General features: G+C 46.7%; 1 protein-coding gene across 3 annotated transcripts in view; it reads right to left on the bottom strand.

Moving 5' to 3' along the window:
* The window catches only part of LARP1 (La ribonucleoprotein 1, translational regulator), a 57,210-nt gene that overhangs the window by 22,037 nt on the left and 23,275 nt on the right, over positions 1–11,898 (bottom strand). For 2 of the 3 annotated variants that reach the window (XM_044281186.1, XM_044281187.1), the window contains exons 2-4: positions 7,667–7,728; positions 4,963–5,028; positions 535–694 (exon numbers count right to left, since the gene is read on the bottom strand). In XM_044281186.1, coding sequence (XP_044137121.1) covers positions 535–694; positions 4,963–5,028; positions 7,667–7,728 — 288 coding nt within the window. Of the gene's footprint in view, positions 1–534; positions 695–1,985; positions 2,124–4,962; positions 5,029–7,666; positions 7,729–11,898 lie in introns of those variants that run through there. The other variant, XM_044281188.1, reaches the window with a different exon arrangement.

The following is an 11,898-nucleotide window of genomic DNA, read 5'->3' as shown; positions in this document are numbered from 1 at the left end:
TAGAGGGTTGACCAAAACTGGTGGGTCTGGCCAACAAACATCTAATGTGTATGACCTGCTTTCAAAAGTCTTTAGGTTTAATAAGACCCCAATTTGTTTAGTATGTGACAAGTTTCAGCCTACAAAGTTTAGAGAAATTATTTGGAACCCTGGCCGTCAGGTCAGACTGGTCCAATGTGTGAGATGGGACAACCCCTTTTAACATTGTTGCCTACTAGTTTCAAGTTGTTGCTTCGCTTGTTCTCCACATATTCTTCCACAACTTCCTTTTTATTTAAAGAGGCAACCAGCTGACTGCAAGTTCATAGCTACATAGGTTGAAAAACAGAAACAAGTCCATCAAGTTCAACCTCTCTCAAAGTTCACCTTCAGAAACCTCTGGTGACCTAGAGCTGGTCACTTAAATGAATAGCCAATTCATTTGCATTGGCAACCTCTCCAGAACTACCTCAATGTCTGCTTGCCTTAGTCATTTTTGTTTGAGATGCTAAAATGGGTCAGGTTTAAAATACATGGTGGTCAATATAAAAGCACCTTTCTTTTTGTGAGATGATCTCTGACCATCATCATCCCCATTCTTCTCCTCACTGGACTCATCAGATTTTACTCTTTGGTTCTCCTTTCCGTCAGCACTCTCTTCTTTCATCTCCTTTTTTACGAATGACCTCCTGGTTGGCTGTAGTTTCTGAGGAGGCTTTAGGGAAGACAAACAAGTTATGGGCTACTTACATACTACAAAATAAAGCAACATGCATTATCCTACATTACAGACAACGACCTTCATACATAGGTGCTTTTACCTATTGGATACATGAAAAGCATGGAGCCTCCCAGCTTATTTACTGTCCAGGTTTCTCTTCCAATGAATCTCTAGCCCCCATTCGTCACATGATAATGACACATGGTGGACATTGCATTGCGAGGCCAGTGTCAAACAGGAAGTTGACATGGGTAGACCGTTGCAGGCAGCAGCGGACTGAAGGGAGTCGGAATCCAACCGTGAGGAGCAGGAAAGTATGCTACCTCCTGCAGGGGTTGGCAGAAAGGCCTGCTGATGGTGAATGAACCCATGGTGCACATGAGGAAAATGGGGCTAGTCAGGTGGCCTATGCACATACAAATTTGCTTCTGGTTCCCAAACTTTACGTATTAGGGTCCGATTAGACGGCACAATTTTTGTGGCAATTATCGGGAACAAGCATTCATAGGTTGGCCAGTCCTACCAAAAGTGATTAGATTCAGCAGGCGCACATCTAATGTATATGACCAGCTTTAGACACATAATTAAGTTTGCAAAAGAGAGAAAATGTCTCCCATAACACATCTCTTAACCCTGACAATAATGACTCCCTGAAAATGTAGAAACCGTTTCCCACAACTCCTATCAGACCCTCGTTCCCACAACTCATATCAGACCCTAACTCCTACAGATCCAAAGCCTGTGAACCGACTTCTGGTCAGTCACAGTACCCACCACAGGGCAGGACACACCCACTCATTAATAAAAACTGGCCTCATTACACTGGCCGCAGCACGAGAGTCACCAAGCATACCAACACAGATAACACATTCCTGAAAGTCCAGGAATCCGCACTGCAGCCTAGACCCATAATCTACCTAGTCCTGGAGGTGAGAGGAGGCATAATCTGCAGCTTAACCAGGGGATAAAAGGCTTAGGTGATGACCATTCGAGTAAGAGAAAAAGAGGACGACAGAAGAATTGCAATGAGGAGTCCAGATGAAGCAGAGCTGAATGTGTCAAATTCAAGAACAATGCTTAATGGGTTAACTGCATTCCTATGTAAAGCCACAAATAACATGCTGTGTCAAAAGCATACACCCAGCTCAGAACACGTCACAGACCCAGCTCTGCTGCATTTGTACACAGAACTACCTCAAGCCTAACACCCTCCATTTCTAAACTGCAGGAAACCGGCTAAACACTGATTTTCTCTTCCAAACAAGTGACCACACATCTCCCTTACCTGTGTCCTCAAAGAGCTAATGAAACCCGAGATCTCCACATACCCCCAAGCCAAGTTACTCTACCCAGGATCCTAAAAATACTTCCCAGGATGAAGCCTTCGCCCAGAGAGCAGTGCATGCTGCATCGGAGGCTTCCAGTCCCAGAATAGAGACTGCCAGCAGCAGACCTGGTGGGAGGACTTGGAAGGAGGGCATCCCCTAAATGGAAATCCTGCTCGGGGGGACCAGTCTGTGCTATTCCTGGTGTCACAGCCCCTTCCAAGCTTCTTGCTTCAAATGTGACTGCAGTACAAGGCCAGGGCTGACTGCTGCCATTCACGCCAGTCCCAACGCATTCCACATCAACGTGCACACGGGGAGGGGGGGGGGGGGGGGGGGCAATTAATGGAAGACAAATTGCTTTTCACATTTTCGCTAATGATCACCTTTGTTCTGACTAGTCATAGGAACAGAACTATAGCAATAATGGGTGTGCAGGATCCAACCATCAAACTAATGGTGCAAGACAGACCCCACTATGTATAATGGAGCTATGGAGTAGGGTTGTTGCGGGTATCGAAATTTCGATACCCAATCGATACTTTTGTCCCGGTATCGATACGATACCGGGATTTCCGTTTTTTCGATACTGGGCTGCGCTTCTGCGCAGTCTAGTATCTCTGAACATGAGCGCGCTGCTATCGGCGCGCTCATGTTCTCTCTCAGCAGCACGGGGAGAAGGAAGCTGTCCTCCCTCCCCCTGTGCTGCTGCTGCCGCTGCCACCAATGAGAAGCGAGGGGCGGAGGAGGGGCTGCAATGAGAAGCGAGGGGCGGAGGAGGGGCGGCAATGAGAAGCGAGGGGCGGAGGAGGGGCAGCGCCGGCAATGAGAAGCGACGGCCGAGGAGGGGCAGCGCCGGCAATGAGAAGCGAGGGGCGGAGGAGGGGCGGCGCCGGCAATGAGAAGAGAGGGGCGGAGGAGGGGCAGCGCCGGCAATGAGAAGCGAGGGGCGGAGGAGGGGCAGCGCCGGCAATGAGAAGCGAGGGGCGGAGGAGGGGCAGCGCCGGCAATGAGAAGAGAGGGGCGGAGGAGGGGCGGGCGCACTGCGCCACCAATGATAGGATTATTTCAACACAGAGCTGCGCCCAGCGATGCCCCAGCACTCACCATTAGTCCTGGGCGCCGCTCCGTTCGCCTGCAGTGCCCCATTACTGTCTCCTCTCCTGCTCCACATGCTGCTGATTACTATCGGAGCGATGGGAGGAGACATCAGCTTCACTAGTAGGCGTTCCTTCTCCCTGCGCTGCGATTGGACAGCGCTACAGCCAGGGAGAAGGAACGCCCACTAGTGAATCTGATGTCTCCTCCCATCGCTCCGATAGTAATCAGCAGCATGTGGAGCAGGAGAGGAGACAGTAATGGAGCACTGCAGGCGAACGGAGCGGCGCCCAGGACTAATGGTGAGTGCTGGGACATTGCTGGGCGCCGCTCTGTGTGGCCTGATAGTAAAAGTCTGGACTCATATACAGTAGTCAGTCTTTAACACATACAGGAGGCGGGTGCCGGCAGCAGAATCGCATTGCCGGCACCCTGCCCCTGACAGGGAGCTGCGATCAGCGGCAGTTAACTGCCGCTGATCTGCCAGTACCCGCCTCCTGTATAAAGAGGTAGTTATCATTGCACCCCCTCCCCTCAACCCACCCATCCCATTAAAATCATTGGTGGCACAGTGTGCCGGCCCCTCTCAACCCCCCAGTATTAAAATCATTGGTGGCAGTGGCCACAGGGACCTCTCTCCCCCCCCCCCCTCATTGGTGGTGCAGTGGCAGCTTCTGATCGGAGCCCCAGCTGTGTAAGCCTGGGGCTCCGATCGGTTACCATGGCAGCCAGGACGCTACAGAAGCCCTGGTTGCCATGGTAACATCCCTGATGCTGTGTGCACAGAGCAGCAGGGACAGTGTGGAGTCCTATTCACCCTAATAGAGATCTATCAGGCTGAATAGGAAAAGGGATGAAAGATCCCAGGTTCTAGCCCCTAAGGGGAAAATAGTCATTAAATAAAAAGTGTAAAAAAAACAAACAAACACTAAAATATGAAGTATAAATCACCCCCTTTTCCCAATTTCACATATAAAATATTTAAATAATAAACATATTACATCGCCACGTCAGAAAAGTCCAAACTATTAAAATATATAAAAAAAAATCTAGGTGGTGAATGCCGGAACAGAAAAAATAAAATAAAAACTGCGCGATTCGCCATTTTTAAAAATGAGGAATGCACGTGGCTTTTTTTGTTTATTTTTTTCGCGTGGTATCGAATATCGCAATACTTTTTCATGGTATCGAAACCGAATCAAAAAATTGGTATCGCAACAACTCTACTATGGAGTGCATCATAACCCTCGCAAGGATGTCACAAATGTCCGAAAGGTGTAGAGCCCACCTTTGGGACCCTCTCCTATCTCCAGAACCAGGTCCCTGAAGTGAAGGAGAGCACACTGCGCATGCGCGGCCACCCTCCTCCATTCACTGCTAAAAGTGAGTGCACTTGGCTATTTTCAGAAGTCCCATAGTATTGAGTGTAGAGCGCACCATGCAAGTGCGGCCACCTCTTCATTCGCCACTACGGGACTGCCGGAAATAGTCGAGCCAGTGCTTGGCTATTCTCAGGACTCTAATAGCGGTCAATAAAAGGTAGACACACATGCGCAGATGCTCTACCTTCACCAGAGGGGCCCTGTTCTGGAGATAGGAGTGGTTATCAGAGGTGGGACCCATGCCCATCTGATATTTGTGGCACATGCTGGCAATGTGCCACAAATGTTGATACAAATACCCCTCTAATACACAACAGTGCATATAACAAATGGCTACAGATGTTGGTCCAACCAAATAGTAGGAGACCCAATGCAAAGAACAGCACTTAGTGAATTCAACTAATATTTTATTGATGTCAAAAGAACAGCTGGGTTACATTTATTAACATTTTCTTACCGGTGTGCTTTTATGGGCAATCTCTCCAGGCGTTGGCCAGTTGGTGGCATCACCAAAATCTCCAACCTGCCGAAAGTGACAGTAATCACATATACCTGGCTACCATCAATATACATTAGTAACATAAATACCCCCAATAAAGTGCCTAGACACGACACAATCGGACATCCTCATTACAACATTGTCCCTTAGGCTACTTTAACACCAGCATTTTGGCTGGATCCATCATGGATCAGCAAAACGCTACCGTCATAATACAACCGTCTGCATTCGTTCTAAACGGATCCAGTTGTATTATCTTTAAAGGGGTTCTGCACTTTGTTTTAACTGATGATCTATCCTCTGGATAGATCATCAGCTTCTGATCGGCGGGGTCCGGCACCCGGGACCCCCGCCGATCAGCTGTTTGAGAAGGCAGTGCCGCGGCCTTCTCACTGTTTACCGCTGGTCCAGTGACGTCACAACTAGTATCAACTAGCGTGGGCGGGCTAAGCTCCATTCAAGTGAACAGAGTTTAGCCCCGCCCATGCTAGTTGATACTAGTTATGACATCACTGGGCCTGCGGTAAACAATGAGAAGGCCGCGGCGCTGCTGGAGCACCGCTGCCTTCTCAAACAGCTGATCTGCGGGGGTCCTGGGTGTCGGACCCCCGCCTATCAGAAGCTGATGATCTATCCAGAGGATAGATCATTAGTTAAAATAAAGTGCAGAACCCCTTTAACATACCCAAGACTGATCAGTCATGAACACCATTAAAAGTCAAAAGGCGACGGATCCGTATTCTATTGCGTCACAGAATTCACATTGTGAGTCATGACGGATCCGTCTTGCTCCGCACCACATCGCAGACAGAGAAACGCTGCTTGCAGTGTTATTCTGTCCGCGATGGAGATGCAACCAAATGGAACGCATTCCCATCATCAATAGACAACGGAAAAACAGAAAACAAAAGCTAGTAACTTTTTTTTTTTTTTTTTTTTTTTTAAAAGCACTTGGCTCCTGGGATCGGGAAAGGCAATGTTTATTAAGATGGACATCACTAGCTTGTTTTTAAAGGGTATTCCAGGTGGTTAAGGTCATCTCCTATGCACATGCGTGCAGCCGCTCAGTTCTTTTCAGGGCAACTGCAGGGGGAACGAGGCCCCCATTCTTGTGATTGGTGGGGTCCCATTGGTAGGATCCCCACAGATCTGATAGTTCTTCCCTATCCTCTGGAATACTCCTTTAAAGAGTGGGTCTCAATTTAAAACAATGATAAAATCTTGGAAAACCCTTTTAAGATGTTGCAACTGATGACGTATCCTCTGGATAGGTCGTCGGTATCCGATCGGTGAGCGTCCGATGAGCGAATTTCATGTTATGAAATTAGTTTGCATTTCATTTGATGGTAAAAGTAGAATTGCGTTATGGATTCCGTTACCACAGACACCTTAACGCAATTCTATGATTGAATACTTTTAGGATGTAGAGAGGGGGACAGAGTGCCCACTCGCTAATCTTGCAGACACCATGGTCAGCATTGCCCATGGCATTGGAGAAATGAACGGATCAGTTATCTTCCATCCAGCTGTTATAGGGCGGCAGTTAACAGCCAATACTCGGAAGTGATTGCACGAATCAGCTACAGAGTACGCGACATTAGAGCAATGTACCATTACTGCGCAGAGTATTAACCAGCTGCTTGCAGCAATGTAACAGTAGAGCGCCGAGTGGGAAGGGGTTTAGGGGCTACACTTATGACACACCAGTCATGTTAGGTCAGAAGAATTTTCCCTTTTTTTGCAGATATCTTGCAGTGTTTGGCTCTTCCTCAACTTTCACCGCAACAGTGAGAAATATTGAAATCCTGGCTGAAGGCAGATTGATAGGATTATGGCCAGATTATGAAGGATGGTAAATCCACAGTGCAAGGGGAAAAATGCCAACCAACCCCCCCCCCCCCCCCCAAGCCCATCTGCCAACTGAAAGCCATCCATAAAACTGGAGAATCTTCTAAAGGGTATGTTCACACGAGACAGATTTATACAGAAAGATCTGTGACTACTGCATACATTTGAATTACGCTTGTAGAACAGACAACCCCATTCATATGAATGGGACAGATATTCAAGTCACAGACATTTCTAGAGCAAATTTCATCATCAGACATGCCAGACACTTTGGGCAAAGAGAAGACGGGATCGGACATGTTGAAGTCCAATATGGCTGATAATTGTTTGCACCTTCCCTCCTACAGCCCCCATGCTGGACAAATACACACAGTATGTATGGGTAGCTTAAAGGGGTATTCCGGTGCCAAGTTGTCCACTATCCCCCGCTTGACTGTAGTGACGTCGAGCATGGGCACCACTGATAGATTCAAAGTCTATGAGGCTGGCGAAGACAGCCAAGTACAACTCTCCAGAGTCTGAATGGAGCAGCAGGGCGAATGCTCAACCAATAGAGGACACGGGACCCCCATCCTCATGGTTGAAAGGGACCCCAGATGCCAGGCCCCCCACGGTTTCCAGAATGCTCTGAGAACTGCATGGGAATGCCGTGGGCTTAGCTAAAAAAAAAACGGATATTCTATTTCTATAGAAGTGTTTCTATTTAATTATATATTTTTTTGCGTACCAGAATATTTTTTTTCACTACAGCGGACAATTACTGTAGTTGCCTGACAAACGGCAACAAACGATTATTGTAAGAATAAACCATTACCTTGCTGCCTCGTCTTGGCCGATTGGCACCAGCTTTCACCACCTTGGCAGGCGCCGGAGGATCTGCAAAAGGAACAACTAATTATTATAACACTAGTCATTGCATGTGTGTTAACAACCGAACTGTGATGACAATAGTTAAGTCTGTAAAGGGTTAAACAGAGTTAAGCCCCTTGCAAATGGCCGTTGTACTCCCGTGGACGTATTGTGGGCCGCATACGGCAGTTCCGCAATACACAGGGCACATGCCGTGTGCATTCGATGTCGACCCATTCATCCGAATGGGCCTGCAAACGCAGTATGGAATGGAAGCACGGAACGGAACCCCACGTTCCGCAAAAAAAAAAAAAAATTTTTTTTTAGATTATAGAACTTGTTCTTTTTGCAGAATGGACCGATTACGGACCCATTCAAATTGAATGGGTCTGACTTCGTCCCGGCTGCCTCACAGATGCTGCCCAATGCATGGAACCGAACCACAACAGCCGTGTGCAAGAGGCCTTAGAAATGCATGTCAGGTTTCTTCCAGGAATGGTGCCACACCCGTCCATGGGTGGTGTCTGGTACTGCAGTTCAGTTTCACTGAAGTGAATGCAGGTGGTGTGCAATACCCCACTCAACCTGAGAACGGGAGAGGCACTGTATTTGGAAGGAGAAGCCGTGCTTTACCTTGTGCAACCCCTTTAGGCCATTTCATTGTTTCGTTTCTAAACCCAGTTACAGTGACTGCACTCCAATACGCAGAAAATTACAGGAATGACAAGGCCCATAGCAACAACACACAAACTAGCTTTACGAGAGGAGAACCAGCGCGAGGGAGGTGGTTACCAAGGTGACACCACAAGATGGCTATGCCCTGGTGTAAGGCGTCGTAACTTTTAAAGAAAAAAAATGTAGGTTTGTCTATGGCTCATAAATGTGTACAGTTCAAACATCTAGAAAAAGCGTGTAAGGAATGCTGGTTCACAGGGATGGGCAGAGATAATCCAGATTTCGGCAAACCCAGGCAGCTCCAGTTTAAACAGTATAAAAAAAGAAAGAAAAAAAAAAAACTCAACATGTATAATATGCAATTAATTTTCCGTTGCCGGGGAAGCTGATACAAGGCCCTTTCAGTTTTTCTGAACGCCGTGAGATTATACATACTTTATATGTACACACTATAAGCAGTTTATTTGGAAAACCCTAAAACCCACATTTACTACATGTACCAACCGTGTATTTGGCGAGGGTATCGCCATACATTTATCTAGCCTTCACTGGCGGATTATGACCCGTCAGTGTATCAGGGGCCTGCAGCATGAGCGCACGCATTTAATGAGTGATAAGGTGTCCTTCAGAAAACATATGGAACAAGTAGCTAGAGTGACGTGGCCTGCAGACGCAGTGACAGGGCCCGGGGCATGTCAGCAGCACACATGGGACACACACAGAACACAAGCGGTTAAGGAGCAAACGTTCCTTCCCAAGATGAGGGAAGGGGCAAAGAGCGATCATTTACATAAGGAGAAAAATCCAGCTTGAGAGGGGGCAGGGCGAAGCAGGATCAGGGCCCATGTGATTTTACACATGCTGGCTTGTGACAGGGCTGCTATTTCATGCCCCGCAGCTAAAACATGGCGGTGGAAAGAGCCCCTCACAGAATGACTCCTCAAAAGTGCACACAAAGCAAACTTTTGTTTAGGGCGGATGTATGCTTATTACGTTTTATAAGAGACCAATTACACCTCAAACACTCAAAGAGGTAAGTTCACTGCCCATTTAATCTTCCAGAGATAATCGCAGATGTATTAGAGGAGGGTCCTTGAGGAGTCAAGCTGGTAAAAAGACTATTCGGCCTTTCCCGAGGCTTGTTCACACCAAAACTGTGTGACAACTAACATGGCCACCAAAACAACCATATTGGGCATGGTTGTCCATACAATGGGGCAGATTTACTAATCCCGTCCAATATTCAGACAGTGTCAGGTCGGGTTCACATTAAGTTTTTCCCATCCGTTTAACATATACAAAAAAATACACATGTTAAAAAGGATGCCTCAGACTGATCCAAACACTAAAGTTCCATTGTAAAATAAAATACAGAACTGAACGCATCCTGATCAGTTTTGTCTCCCATTGACAATGAATGGGGACAAAACTGACCCATTTTGGCCCGGTTTTGAAATCCTCTACCGGATGTCAAACCCAAAAAGCCACAACGCAGGGGTGAAACAGGCCTAATTTATGACCAGGCCCGAGCCTCGACATAAATTAGGTGCTTTCTCCGCCAGCGCAGGGAGGGGGAACAGACTGGGGTAAACCGCAAGCCTTTGTAAATGACTCCCATGATGCCCTTTACCCAATTTACTATCCTCTATGAAGAAAGCAAGTTTTCACCAACTGACTGGGACTTTTTTCAGAAGCCGACAAGAGGGTAAATGGGGGAAGATATTTTAAATTCTCAGTGTCAGAACTCTAAGCAAATGAGTAAGAGTGGAGGGAAGTAATGATCTCTCCATGTTGTTTTGTCGGGGATCATTCATAGTTTTGAGAAAGTATCAACAAGCCATGTGTCCTTTCATTCGAGTCTACACCTGACCAGCCAGCAGCAGGCGTCAGTCACCGATATGAAGGCAAACGTGTCCCTCACACATTGGATGATGCATAAACCAAAACGCGTTTCAAGGCAAAGCTATTTCAAGATGGAAAAGTGACAGCTTCTTGCACAAGGTGAGCAGCCATGAGAACCAGCACCTGAGTCAATACGAGAGGTCTCCCCAGCTTCAAGAGGAGAAAGGGATTAGGTGTACGTTTTTCATTGAGTGGATGCTTTCTTGCTGTGACTTTGGCCAAGGTCTCAGCTATATTTAAGAAGAGATTAATGGAATTTCATGATACAGATACCGCCCTGCCTCCAACACACACTTCTCCAGAGAAAGCAGGTTACAAATAAACAGCAACTGAAACCTTGGAGAGATCTACAGGTGACATCCCAGTGCTACAAGCTTCTCCGAGGACAGACTCTAGCCCAGGGAAAATCTCTTCTTACATCGACTGAGTAGAGTGTGCACATCATTTTAATAGGGGGAGATAAGCAGCACCAGAGATATCTGGCAGCCACTTGTCTCCTTTCGAAAACGGGATTTATAAGGGACCTTTTACATGGGCAGATTTGGGGGAATAAATGAGCGATCGGTACTTGTTTAAAGGGCCCATTACATGGCTTGGTGAAAGGGGGGCTGACAACTTACCATGGTTGGATGAGCAGCTAAACTTTTAGGCTAAATGCCCACAATCAGGATTGCGAGCTGATTTTCTGCGTGGAGAAAATCCGCACTGTAGGTCAAATATTGTTTTCTATGAGAAATTGAAATTCTCATGCACATGATGCAGATTTCTTCAGTGCGGATTTTAAAATCCGCAGCATGTCAATTTATTTTATTTTTACTGTTCGGATTTTCTCCATTCACTTCAATGGGGACAGTAAAATCCGCACCAATTGTGCAGAATGACCACACGGATTTCCCTGCGAACACCTGCAGATTTCAGTGTGGATTGTCCACACAAACACTTAACGTGTGCCTTTACCCTTAGGGTACATGGCAATTTTGCACCCCAAGTATCCTAGCGTAGGCCAGCCATAGAAACAAGGGGTCGCAGCGCAAATCGCACATTTGTTCACACCTGATCCTTATTTTATGGGAAATATATCATATGCAACGGCACTGATAGCGTTTACCGCGCAACATATCTGTCACTGTGTTGCGGCTTTCTAAAAAGGATTGGTCACTTCTCATGTAGGTTTGAGCAACAAGTTCTATAAACCATGTAATAATTGTAAGTCATCTATTCTCCTGACTCTCAGACATTATGAACGAATTACTAGCAGTCTGTAATGAAGGTCCAGAAGGGTGTTACCAGTTGAGGGTGTGCACTTGAACAAACTGACACTATCCAATGAGTACTGCGCCAGTGGAAGACTGTGCAGCTGTGCCCCTTTCATCCAACTGGTAACAGCCATCTGGACCTTCATTGCAAACTGCTAGTAATTCACTCATATCTTCTAGCAGGAATAAAGGAATGGTTCTACTACAGAGGCATAATAGATGCTCCAGATTTATTACATGAGGAAGGCAAGTAGTTGCTAAAACATGTCAATTAAACACAAAAAATGACTTTTCAGCTAACAACCTGTGGCGAGAAGACAGCTGAGGTGCAGTTACCCTCTGCGATGTCGGTTGGGACTGGTTG

Source organism: Bufo gargarizans, chromosome 2 (genome assembly GCF_014858855.1).
Source record: "Bufo gargarizans isolate SCDJY-AF-19 chromosome 2, ASM1485885v1, whole genome shotgun sequence".
In the NCBI taxonomy this organism is placed as follows: domain Eukaryota; kingdom Metazoa; phylum Chordata; class Amphibia; order Anura; family Bufonidae; genus Bufo; species Bufo gargarizans.
Note: the sequence above shows the minus strand (reverse complement) of the source record. Positions and strands in the feature narration are given on the sequence as shown.